This window comes from Aquarana catesbeiana, linkage group LG03, assembly GCF_042186555.1.
Source record: "Aquarana catesbeiana isolate 2022-GZ linkage group LG03, ASM4218655v1, whole genome shotgun sequence".
NCBI lineage: Eukaryota > Metazoa > Chordata > Amphibia > Anura > Ranidae > Aquarana > Aquarana catesbeiana.
In genome coordinates, this window is record NC_133326.1 from 184052763 (window position 1) to 184065508 (window position 12746).

Below are 12746 nucleotides of genomic sequence, written 5' to 3' on the forward strand. Positions count from 1 at the left end.
TATGTATATAGTGCCCTTGTGTTAATCGATGCAATTGTAGAATTTTGGTCTCGCTAACACAGGTTGTAGAGAGAACATTTCTACCAATAAAAGTTCACAAGGGAAGAACAATTCACTGCAAGCACAAGTACTTCCCCTATTTTCTTGCATTTTATGTGTGTACATTGCTTGCAGCATATGCACAGTCCAGTGTACACTTGCTTGCGCTCTCGATGGTGGAGAGGATTGAACTGCCAGCTAGTGCAGAGGAGGAGGGCAAATTGAGAGGTAACTTTGCAGTAAAAGTATGTGGGCTCCCCCAGCACAATTTAGTGTCCTCGAACACTAAAACTTATACAACCCTAAAAATTAACTCTATGCATTAAAAAAAAAAACCTTTGTGCACAGCTTCCCCTAAATACTTTCATGAGCCCGATATAGATTCAGTGCCATGCCAGAAAGCAGCTATGCTCTCTCCTAACTGGACATGGAGGAGGCGGCAGCAGATGAAGCAAGACAAGTACTGGAGCACTCAGTACGGGGGGGAGGAGCCAGGAGCGCTGGTAGTGGGACCTCAGGAGAGGATAGGGGCTGCTCTGAGCAAAACCATTGTACAGATTAGACAAGTATAACATGATTGTAATTTTTTTTTTTTTATTTCAATTTACAAGTCACTTTAACACTGAAAACTAGTATCCTTAAAATGGATGTAAACCCGCTCCTATACCCAGTGAAGTGAACAGCCTCAGATGATACACAGAGATGAAACAGATTTCCCTACATAAGTTTTACATGTATATCTGCTGTCTTCAGCTTGTTATATTCTTTAAAATTCTTACTTCCTCATTCAGCGGTAGGAGTGGTGTCTGGGCTTACACTGTGTAACAGCGGATTGGAGGAAAGACACACACTCCCACTCCACATTGAAGGAAGGAGGATACTTTCAGAGCTGTGCTATAAGACAAGCTCTCTGCTAATATATTTATAGCAACCTCCCAGGACACAAATTTCAGGCTGGTTTTGTCTCCTGTTTCTGAGAAGTTATCATGCTGATAACAGAGGAACCAAAGAGCAGAAAGACATGGGACGTAGGGCTTTGGAGAGAAACAAGTAAACACCAGGGTGGATAAAAATCAGCTTATTTAAAAAAATAAATAAATGAAAAAAATAGGATTTTTTTTTGTTTAAATCAGATTTTTAAAATTTTTTTATCAAAATTTATTTTAATAAAATGCTATTGGAGTAAAAATGTAACTAAAAGATAGTTTTCTATTTAAGATACATTAATAATTTAGTTTCTTCAGTATGAAATGGAGCTTAGTTATGTAGCATGAGGCTGTATATTCTGCAATATTTACATTTTTGGTAAACTCATTCAATGAATCCAAGCTCTGCAAGCTTAGATAACATGCACTGCATTGATGCAGTCACACAATTTCACAGTAACCGTGAGATAAAACAAAGTTCAGGAATATTTCTATATGTACACAACAAACTATGATTGAATCGGTTCTGATATCGTCGTTTTACTAACCTGACAGATTATTATTATAAATAGGAAACTTTCAATATGTTTGCAAATATTAAAGATTCTAACTACCAGCAAGAATAAGTCCTTACATTTAAAGAGCACCTGTCAATTCAGATCCATCATGGCAGCGCCTGTTAGCGGGCATCCACTCACCTGCTGCCGCCACGTACCTCACCTTGTTGCATCACTGCCGCATCACCAGCCATCCCATTAAAGTGAATGGGACTGTTGGTGAGTCAACAGTGGGTCAGACGAGGAGCCGCTGCGGGACAGAGATGACAGTTGCTCTTTAAAAATTGTGATTTAAAATCGACTTGATTTACATCAAATGCACCCTGGTAAACACTACAGATATATGTGCCTATTTCAAATTTCATGAATCAGGTTTACATCCACTTTAACCCAACAGATAACTATACCGCCACCTGAATTTAATCTTAAAGAAGAGGTCCTACTGAAGTCCCTGGTGCTACATATATTCAAAATAAAACCTTTTCTGTACACCTCGAATTTGGTTTCACTTTGTTACTGGTTCCTGATGCTATCAGTTCTAGTTTTGCGCATAACCTGATGAAGATATGAGAAAAAACGAAGGACAAGCTGCAATTTATTAAAGTCTCACCATGAAGTTTAATCAAAGTGGTTAACTTCCGATATGGTCCCCACCCCCAAGTCACGCATTTCACCCCAATTAGGCTTGCTCAGCAGCTTTTTTCTTTAATTTTTTGCCATACGTGCCGATTGGCCCCCTAAAGCCAGTACCCAGCACTACAAGGGGAGAAATATGCTCAGGACTTGGAGATGCAGTCCTTTCTTTGCGTTTACAGTAATATTAAGATAATTTACTTACAAAAAAGAGAAGGGTATTTATGTGTGTTATTGGAAGATTTTTGAGAATCCATCATATTTGTTTTAAAGGATAGCTTCTTTATTATATTTTTAGTCAGGTAAATATGACATTTTTACTGTTAAACAAATAAATATTACATATGGATATTTAGGCTTTACCCATTTCCAGAAAGCAGTCAGAGCTTTAGGCTTCAGTTTACATATTTCCAGGCTAAACTTAGCTGCTTTGTTGGGAAAAAAAGGCCTGTTTGTAAGGCAAAATTTCCCAACTTTACGTGAGAGAAAAAGATTATAATTATTCCCTCCTGCCTGCTAGGTTCATATCGACAATCTGTTTCAAGAGAGACTAAAAGAAAACCACAGGCACTCTTAATATACATTATCTCACAAAAGTGAGTACACCCCTCACATTTTTGTAAATATTTTATAATATCCTTTCATGTGACAACACTGAAGAAATTACACTTTGCTACAATGTAAAGTAGTGAGTGTACAGCTTGTATAACAGTGTAAATTTGCTGTCCCCTCAAGATAAATCAATACACAGCCATTAATGTCTAAACCGCTGGCAACAAAAGTGAGTACACCCCTAAGTGAAAATGTCCAAATAGGGCCCAAAGTTTCAATATTTTATGTGGCCACCATTATTTTCCAGCACTGCCTTAACCCTCTTGGGTATGGAGTAAACAGGGGATGCCTATGCAGCATGTCCTCAAAAAACTTTGCCAGTGTCCAGTCACCTGAAGGTACCAGCCTATGACTCAGGGCCTACGAATACTAAGCCTGTGTCCTGTACTGTATGATTAAGATATTTAACCACTTGCTGACTGCCCTATAAGACTTTTACTGCTACAGGGTGGCAGCTGTGCACAGGATCATGTGTATATATACAGTATCTCAAAAAAGTGAGTACACCCCTCACATTTTTGTAAATATTTTATTATATCTTTTCATGTGACAACACTGAAGAAATGACACTTTGCTACAATGTAAAGTATTGAGTGCACAGCTTGTTTAACACTGTAAATTTGCTGCCCCCTCAAAATAACTCGACACACAGCCATTAATGTCTAAATCGCTGGCAACAAAAGTGAGTACACCCCTAAGTGAAAATGTCCAAATTGGGCCCAAAGTGTCAATATTTTGTGTGGCCACTATAATTTTCCAGCACTGCCTTAACCCTCTTGGGCATGAAGTTCACCAGAGCTTCACAGGTTGCCACTGGAGTCCTCTTCCACTCCAAGACGACATCATGGAGCTGGTGGATGTTAGAGACCATGCGCTCCTCCACCTTCCGTTTGAGGATGCCCCACAGATGCTCAATAGGGTTTAGGTCTGGAGGCATGCTTGGCCAGTCCATTGCCTTTACCCTCAGCTTCTTTAGCAAGGCAGTGGTCGTCTTGTGTTTGGGGTCATTATGTTGGAATACTGCCCTGCGGCCCAGTCTCTGAAGGGAGGGGATCATGCTCTGCTTCAGTATGTCACAGTACATGTTGGCATTCATGGTTCCCTCAATGAACTGTAGCTTCTCAGTGCCGCTAGCACTCATGCAGCCCCAGACCATGACCCTACCACCACCATGCTTGACTCTGTAGGCAAGACACACCTGTCTTGTCTTTGTACTCTTCACCTGTTTGCCGCCACTCATGCTTGACACCATCTGAACCAGATAAGTTTAACTTGGTCTCATCAGACCACAGGGCATGGTTACAGTAATCCATGTCCTTAGTCTGCTTGTCTTCAGCAAACTGTTTGCAGGCTCTCTAGAGCATCATCTTTAGAAGAGGCTTCCTTCTGGGATGACAGTCGTGCACACCAATTTGATGCAGTGTGCCGCGTATGGTCTGAACACTGGCAGGCTGACCCCCCCCCCACCCCTTCAACCTCTGCAGCAATGCTGGCAGCACTCATACGTCTATTTCCCAAAGACAACCTCTGGATACGACGCTGAGCACGTGCACTCAACTTCTTCTTGTTCTGAGTGGAACCTGTCCTGTTAAACCGCTGTATGGTCTTGGCCACTGTGCTGCAGCTCAGTTTCAGGGTCTTGGCAATCTTCTTATAGACTAGGCCATCTTTATGTAGAGCAACAATTCTTTTTTTCAGATTCCAGAATTCTTTGCCATGAGGTGCCATGTTGAACTTCCTGTGACCAGTAAGAGAGTAAGAGCGAAAACACCAAATTTAACACACCTGCTCCCTATTCACACCTGAGAACACCGTTATACAAGCTGTATACCCACTACTTTACAATAGCAAAGTGACATTTCTTCAGTGTTGTCACATGAAAAGATTATATATACATAAAAATAAAATATTTACAAAAATGTGAGGGGTGTACTCACTTTTGTGAAATACTGTATATCCAAAAATCGTACATCGTTTTCTATTGTAGTGGAAGCAATATGCAGACCATATAAATGATATAAAACAGTTTATTAATTTGTAAGATTTCCAAAACTCTGCATATAAACACACACAACATCCAACAAGTAAACAAGTCAGTAGTAAAATAAACTGAAGCACAGGTACATGAGACACAATAACAATTGTTACCTTCAGAAAAGGAGACTCCTCTAACATGTCCAAGAATTCAGGAAAGTAGTCCCCTACTTCTTCATCAACTGCTCCCACCAGACTGATCTGCCTCATTGCACCTGCTCTGTATGTACCATGAGAGTACGTCCTCTTTACCTGCACAAAACACAAAAAGATATCCTAAGGCACCTGGGATCATATTCCCCCTCTAGAACAAACCTAAAATAATCAGTTTTCCTAAACCACATTTTGAATTAACATTTTTGCAAGAAATCTCAAAAATGTTAACACTTACAATAGAATAATATATCTAAAGTAAAATCTTTTTGATAAGAGTTTGGGAGGTTAAAAGTCTTTCTGCCATCTGGGTTTCATTAGGGAGGAGATTTCATTTCACTTCCTGTCCTGCCTACTCAAGAGGAAGGGGACATCTTTATAAAAAATCCTCTCCCAACCACATGCCTACCAGGGCAATTTTGACATTTTTTACATACATGTAAAAATCTCAATTTCTTTGGCTCAAAAATTTAGAACCCCAAACATTAAACATTTTTTGAAAGCAGCGGCCCAGAAGAGTACAATGGTGACTGTTGCATATTTTTATATCACATGATATTTGCACAGCTGTTCATCGCACACGCATTTTCAAGAAAAAATACACTTAAACGAATCTTAGTGCACACAAACACAATAAAATACCCAATTTGTGAAATATAAAATATGATTTCGCGTAGAATAAATGGGCACCAAACATGTCAAGATTTAAATTTACACGAGCTTGCGAAATGGCGACAAACTACACTACCTAAAATTGTCCATAGACAATGTTTTAAAAGCCTTTATAGGTTATCACTTTAGAGTGGAACATGGGCTATGGCGCTAGAATTATTGCCCTCACTACGATGTTCGCAGCAATACCTCACGTGTGGTGCAATCACCATTTACATATGCATGCCGGAACCAAGTGTGGTTTCCATTTCGACGTAGGTAAGGAGGTGTTTTGATTTATTTTGTTTTATTTACATTTTTAAAAACATTTTTAATCCTTTACCTTTATTGCGATCTGTTTGCAGAATGACACAAATATTAATTTTCAGAAAGTCTGCCACCTCAGTTTTTATGACAATTTGCATAAACTCCAGAATGTTATGAAGAGTGATAAGATGAATTGCAATTAATTGCAAAGTCTCTCTTTGCATTGAAAATGAACCTAATCCCATAAAAAAACATTTTCACGGCATTTGTGAAGAAGGCTTCAGAGCGCCTAAGAAAGTCCAGCAAGCGCCAGGACTGTCTCCTACAGTTGATTCAGCTGCGGGATGGGGGCACCACCAGTGCACAGATTGCTCAGGAATGGCAGCAGGCAGGTGTGAGTACATCTACACGCACAGCGAGGAGAAGACTTTTGGAGGATGGCCTGGTGTCAAGAAGAATAGCAAAGAAGCCACTTCTCTCCAGGAAAAATATCAGGGATAGACTGATATTCTCCAAAAAGGTACAGGAATTGGACTGCTGAGGACTGGGGTAAAGTCGTTTTCTCTGATGAATCCCCTTTCGAATTGTTTGGGGCATCCGGAAAAAAACACGTACAGAGAAGAAAAGGTGACTGCTACCATTGGTCCTGTGTAAAGCATCCCGAGACCAATCATGTGTAGGGTTGCTTCTCAGCCAAGAGAGTGGGCCGACTCACAATTTTACCCAAAAACACAGCCATGAATAAAGAATGGTACAAAAACATCCTCCGAGAGCAACTTCTCTAAACCATCCAAGAAAAGTTTGGTGACGAACAATGCCTTTTCCAGCATGATGGAACACCTTGCCATAAGGCAAAAGTGATAAGTGATAACATTGAAATTTTTGCCAGGAAACTCCCCAGAACTTAATCCCATTGAGAACTTGTGGTCAATCCTCAAGAGGCGGGGGAACGAAATCCCCCACACAAATTCTGACAAACTCCAAGCATTGATTATGCAAGAATGGGCTGCCATCAGTCAGGATGTGGCACAGAAGTTGATTGACAGCATGTCAGGGTGAATTGCAGAGTTCTTGAAAAAGAAGTATTAACACTGCAAATATTGACTCTTTGCATAAACTTAATGTAATTGTCAATAAAAACCTTTGACACTTACGAAACGCTTGTAATAATACTTCAGTATACCACAGTAACATCTGACAAAGATCTAAAAACACTAAAGCAGCAGACTTCGTGAATAATATTTGTGTCATTCTGAAAACTTTTGGCTATGGCTGTACACACAATCAGTTTTTTTTCATTCAACCCAGAAACTGAGCCACTGTATTAACTATCTGATGTTAGTACAACGATCTACCCCACTGAGCTATTGTGTTCTGACAGGGGGAAGGCCCCCCAGGACACTCCGATCAGTGCTCTCAACCATTGGCTGAGAGCACTAATCGGGAGGCTGGTCGGCTGTTGGCTTTCCAGCACGGGTCAAATGCCGGCCAGTTTTGGTTTAAACAGCCGATGTCGCCCGGCATTCGGCTCGTGTGTACTAGGCTTCAAACCGGAAGTGACACAATCCTTGATACTTCTGGCTACACTCCTCACAGAAGAGGTTGGGGAACGGATGCTGGGGGGAGATAGGCAAATAAGCAGAGCTTCCCCTTTTGGGTAGAGCTCTGCTTTAAAGAGTTGTCACGGGAACAAACATTTCCATTCTCCACTCTGTTTTGGTGACAACTCAAAATGATGAATTTACTCTCACTTTAATTCCCGGGAACATTGGTAATCAGAACAATTCAGGAATGTGAATCTCCCTAATGGGGACACAGGCAGCAATTAAAACCGGACAGTGGTTCTATCCCCTTACTACTCTATTCAAAATAAAAAAAAGTTCTGTCTTTGGTTATACTTTAAAGCTGCATTAAACCCAAAACCAAAAATGTAATATATTGCGGCTCAGCAATCATAAGATTTGGTGGCTGCATTCGTTTTCATTTTTTAGGCCATTTTTTCTCCATTTTCACTTGGTGATCTTACCAATAATACACCTTCTGTATTTAGAGTGCCCCCACTCTGAACAAAGAAGCACAAAGACACTTTTTGGCAGCCACATTGTCAGTCTGGGGGAAGGGTAGTGTTACATTTACTTATTGAAGCCAAACTTCAACTAACACTTTAGAAGCCGTTACAGCAAACTGTTTTGTTCCTTTTGGGATAAAGGATTTACATAATTAAAAGCTGGCCACTGTACGCTCCCCGGTCAGTGTTAAATGGTTTGAATCAACCCTCTAACTGCTACAACTGCAGGTCGGCTTGTTCTGTTGAGATAGATTTCCCACCCTGCAATTGTTTTTTATACATTTTTATTGAAACTGTCATGTTTGAGGTGGCGAAAACAAATATTCTTAGTGGCAACAGTTTTCACGACTCAATGACATCCTCAATAACCAAATTTTCAGTTTCAGTATTTGTTTTTAATAAAAGTTAACAGTTTTATTCAATTAAATAAGCACATAGCAGTAGTAATGAGCAGAATAAAAATATTGTCAGGAAGTATAAGCACATAGTTATAAGTCACTTTACAGAGGATACAATCGAACCACAGAGAAAGCCCTAACCAGTCAAAATGTAATGACTGTGTCAAATAAAAGTTGAGTGGCACCAACTTCTAGAATAACTTATAATATGTTATGTGGACTTGGTTCAGGAAGGGCTTTATGTGCTATTCTTTTTGCCCCTTTCCCCATTAGAACAAACAGTCTCTAAACTAGGGGTCTCAAACTTTTCAGCTGACTGACCCCTTAAAGTGTACTCCCATTATACGTTTGGTTCAGTACGAGTTCCATTCACACCACATACTTAACCTGAAAAAAAAACAAAAAAAACTTTCTAGACATTTTTTGGAGTAGCCCGTGGGGGCAATTAGAAGAAATGTAATCTTTCCAAACAAACAGATTGAGTTCACAAAACCATAACACACCGCAAAACACAAAATAACACTAAACTTTGTTAGGACAGACAGTGCTGAAATCTATTTTACAACTGATAATGAGATATGCCAGCACAGTACAGATAGGGCTAATCATAGTAAACATTAGCTCCACAGCCCCCTCCTTAACATTACATATCAGAAGAAAACTTCAGTTTTAAAAAATATAAATGTAAGTAGAAATGTTTTAGTTTTTTTCTTAGTTTATGCAATGTGGCTGGGAACATGTAACACATAAAAAAGTGGGTTGTTCTCCCAATGTGGTTGCATAAGTGGAAATATATTAGTGCAGAGCTTGACAAATTTGCTTTGAATCTAAGAGCCAGCTAAAAAAAAAGTTAGGAGTCAGTTTTTTTCTAACAAAGTTTTATTTTCAATGACAAAACCCCTTCTCTTATGTAACCTGATGTGTATCTTTACTAGAGGTGCGCATCTCCACTGGCCTCACGATTCGTTTACGATCATGTCAACAATTCGATTAGATTCTGCGATGCATCACGATTACAGTGCAAGTGCACATGGTTTTCATCAAAAAAATTCAAGCAGTCTGGAGAACTCAATTTTTAAAATTTTATCTGTTCTTAAAAAAAAGGAAAAACACTCTCTGCATGTAACAAAGTCTAAACACAGCAGACAACAACTTAAAGTTGCTCCAGGCTCTCCCCAAAAATACTAGAGAAGATGGTCAGAGACTGCAGACATGATACAAGAGATGGTCAGAGACTGCAGACATGATACGAGAGATGGTCAGAGACTGCAGACCTACTACAGGAGATGATCAGAGACTGCAGACATAGTACAGGAGATGATCAGAGACTGCAGACATGATACAAGAGATGGTCAGAGACTGCAGACATAGTACAGGAGATGATCAGAGACCGCAGACATGATACAGGAGATCAGCAGGTAAGTACGATATCTTTTATTTTAAAGAAAAAAAAATACCCTTTAATATCACTTTAACAAATCATTGGGTCTTTTGTTAGCAACTTGGATAGTAAACAGGTGAAAAAATAAAAAGGAAGACATAAATCAGCAAGAAATATACTGCTTGCAGATCAGTGGATGTTTCCAGAGGGGAGAGATGATAGGGAAATCTCATGAAGGAAATTAGACAGAAAAAGAGTGTACACTACGCAGCCCCCAATGTGTTAAGCAAACAGCACACACACACTGGATAGGTGCAGCAGGTGGGGGATGTGCCACTTCTATACACTCACCCGCACATATATCAAGCATGACAGGCTGATCTCTCACCTCCGGAGCACTCCTACCCTCCCTCCTCCTCTCCTCGCAGCTCGTTTCCCAAAGCCGACTCTATGCTTCATTCCACGGATGTCAAGACAACTGAAGTGATCTGTGTGTCACAGTTCCGTGCGGCTGAGCGCCCGTCCATCGGGGAGATGACCGGTGTCACTGTCCAGATCTACAAATCCTGAGGAGGGTGAGAGCATGGGTAACGGCACCAGGTGCAGCCAGCCGATCGGCGGCTTGTCATTCCAGCAAAGACACTGCTGTACGGGGGGAGGGGAAGGAGCTGGAAAGACGTCAGGCACAATTAATTATGCTGGATACCGCATCGATGACGAATTGAGAAGGGCAGCATCGTGATGCATCGATGCGCTGATCATTTTCAACACCCCTAATCTTTACAGATGCACAACACAGGAAGAATAAACCAATTTTCAGTCTGTTTACAATGTGATCAGCTGTGATTGGACACAGCTGATCACATAGTAAAAGGCCGCTGTGATTGGCCCTTTACCTCGATCTGTGATCCGCTGTGTCGGAAGGACACAGTGATAACAGAGCATGCCCAGGGGGCGGGACTCTGGGAGGACGTTAACAGACGCTATCCCAGAACTAGCCGACTGCGGTCAGTAACTAGCTACCAGAGCGTAGAAATTGCTCAAACCTGGGAATGGGCTGACAAAAGCCCAAGCGTCAGGACGCAATTTCTATTCGCCATGGCGACCTGGTGCCTGAGATTTGTCGAACCCTGTATTAGTGGGTGTTATCCCAATGTGAGTGCATAGGTGAAAATATATTTTAAAAATGTGCTACTTGGAAATATATTTAAAAAAAACGACTTTAAAAGGATATTTCCACTTTTGCAGTCACTTTGGGATAACGCCTACTTTATATTTATTACATGTCCACATTCATTTAGCACAACTTAAAAAAAAAAGAAGTTAAAATATTGCAGCTTACCTGCTTAGATGCTCTTTTCTGGACCGTCCAGCAAGGAAACATTTCTACTTGGTTCTCTTTATGAGGGAAGCTGGGTATCTGGCCATAATTAACCCTAATCTAGAGACCGATATCTCTTCAGGTGTAGTAAAAGTTAAAAGGTGCAATCACACCTGTAAATGCATTTACAACATAGCAATGATGTTACTGCCACTTTTACAAGATAATATTGGTGTTTGCAAAGGCATTTGGTGCACATAAAGTGAATTGAAATTCTTTGTGGCTATTGAAGTATATTTAAAGTAGAATTCCATTCAATAAAGCACCTTACAGCCACTTCTCCTCCTCCCCTCCCCCCAAAAATAATTGTAATAAATAAATATTATATGTATGTATGTGTGTGTGTGTGTGTGTGTGTGTGTGTGTGTGTGTGTGTGTGTGTGTGTGTGTGTGTGTGTGTGTGTGTGTGTGTGTGTATTATATTATAAAGGTTAAAAATTGTAAAAATAATAAAATAAAAAACACTGACACCGTCCACTCCCCCTCCCTCCAAAAAAAAAAAAAAATACATTGTAAAAAATAAAATTGTAAAAAAAAAAATTTAAAAACTACTGACACAGTTCACACCTTATCAGTGCCACTGTCACATGACATAAAAAAAAGTATTGGTAATCGATATCAGCGAGTACTTGGAAAAAAAGTATCGGTACTTGTAATCGGTCTTAAAAAAGTGGTATCGGTGCAACCCTATTGCCATGTTGTAGTATGTTAAAAAGCCAACCAATTTATTATTGATACATTATTACACTCACAAAGCTAACACTTGTAAATTGCATTTAAATGCGCAACACTGATCCAACATTTAGCCGCTATTTCTAGTGTTCGTCCGTGACGTCACCTGGCTCCTCCCCACGCGTTTTGGCCTGCATAGTTCCAGGTCAAACATCTTTTTTACAAAGCCTGCGGCATGATATTAATGAGCTTTTAAGTTGTAAGGGAGGCATTCTGGCAAAGGTATCCACCCTAACTGCAGGAGTAAAAGAGCTACTAGTAGAGGTGCCAACCACCTTCTAGGGGAGGAGAGCCCTCTTACCCCCTGTGATCTCCCTGCTGTACTTATCCAAGGACAGACCAAAAAGGTGTTCACCTTCAACTTAACAGCTCAAAGCATTTTTTGCATGGGAGCTCAGCTGACCAGCATTTAAGACATCCTGCGAATGTGCATAGAGGAGATTCATCCAAGCCATTCATGCAGTAACTTAACCACTTCAGCTCCGGAAGGTTTTACCCACTTCCTGACCAGGCGATTTTTTTTGCAATACGGCACTGGGTTGCTTTAACTGACAACTGCGCGGTTGTGCGATGCCGTACCCAAATAAAATTGATGTCCTTTTTTTCCCACAAATTGAATTTTCTTTTGGTGGTATTTGATCAATTTTGAATAAAAAAAAACTATATTTTTTACTTTCTGCTATAAAACATTCCCAAAAAAAAAAAAAAAAAAGTAAAAATTGAATTTCTTCATCAGTTTAGGCCAATATGTATTCTGCTACATATTTTTGGTAAAAAAATCCCAATAAGCATATATTGATTGGTTTGCGCAAAAGTTAACTATGGGATATACAGTGGGGACGGAAAGTATTCAGACCCCCTTAAATTTTTCACTCTGTTATATTGCAGCCATTTGCTAAAATCATTTAAGTTCA

General features: G+C 40.1%; 1 protein-coding gene across 1 annotated transcript in view; it reads right to left on the reverse strand.

The window, feature by feature from the left end:
* RSBN1L (round spermatid basic protein 1 like) overlaps positions 1 to 12746 on the reverse strand; it is a 125014-nt gene that overhangs the window by 37782 nt on the left and 74486 nt on the right. Inside the window, exon 4 of the mRNA XM_073619591.1 lies at positions 4916 to 5053. Coding sequence (XP_073475692.1) covers positions 4916 to 5053 — 138 coding nt within the window. The remainder of the gene's footprint in view (positions 1 to 4915; positions 5054 to 12746) is intronic.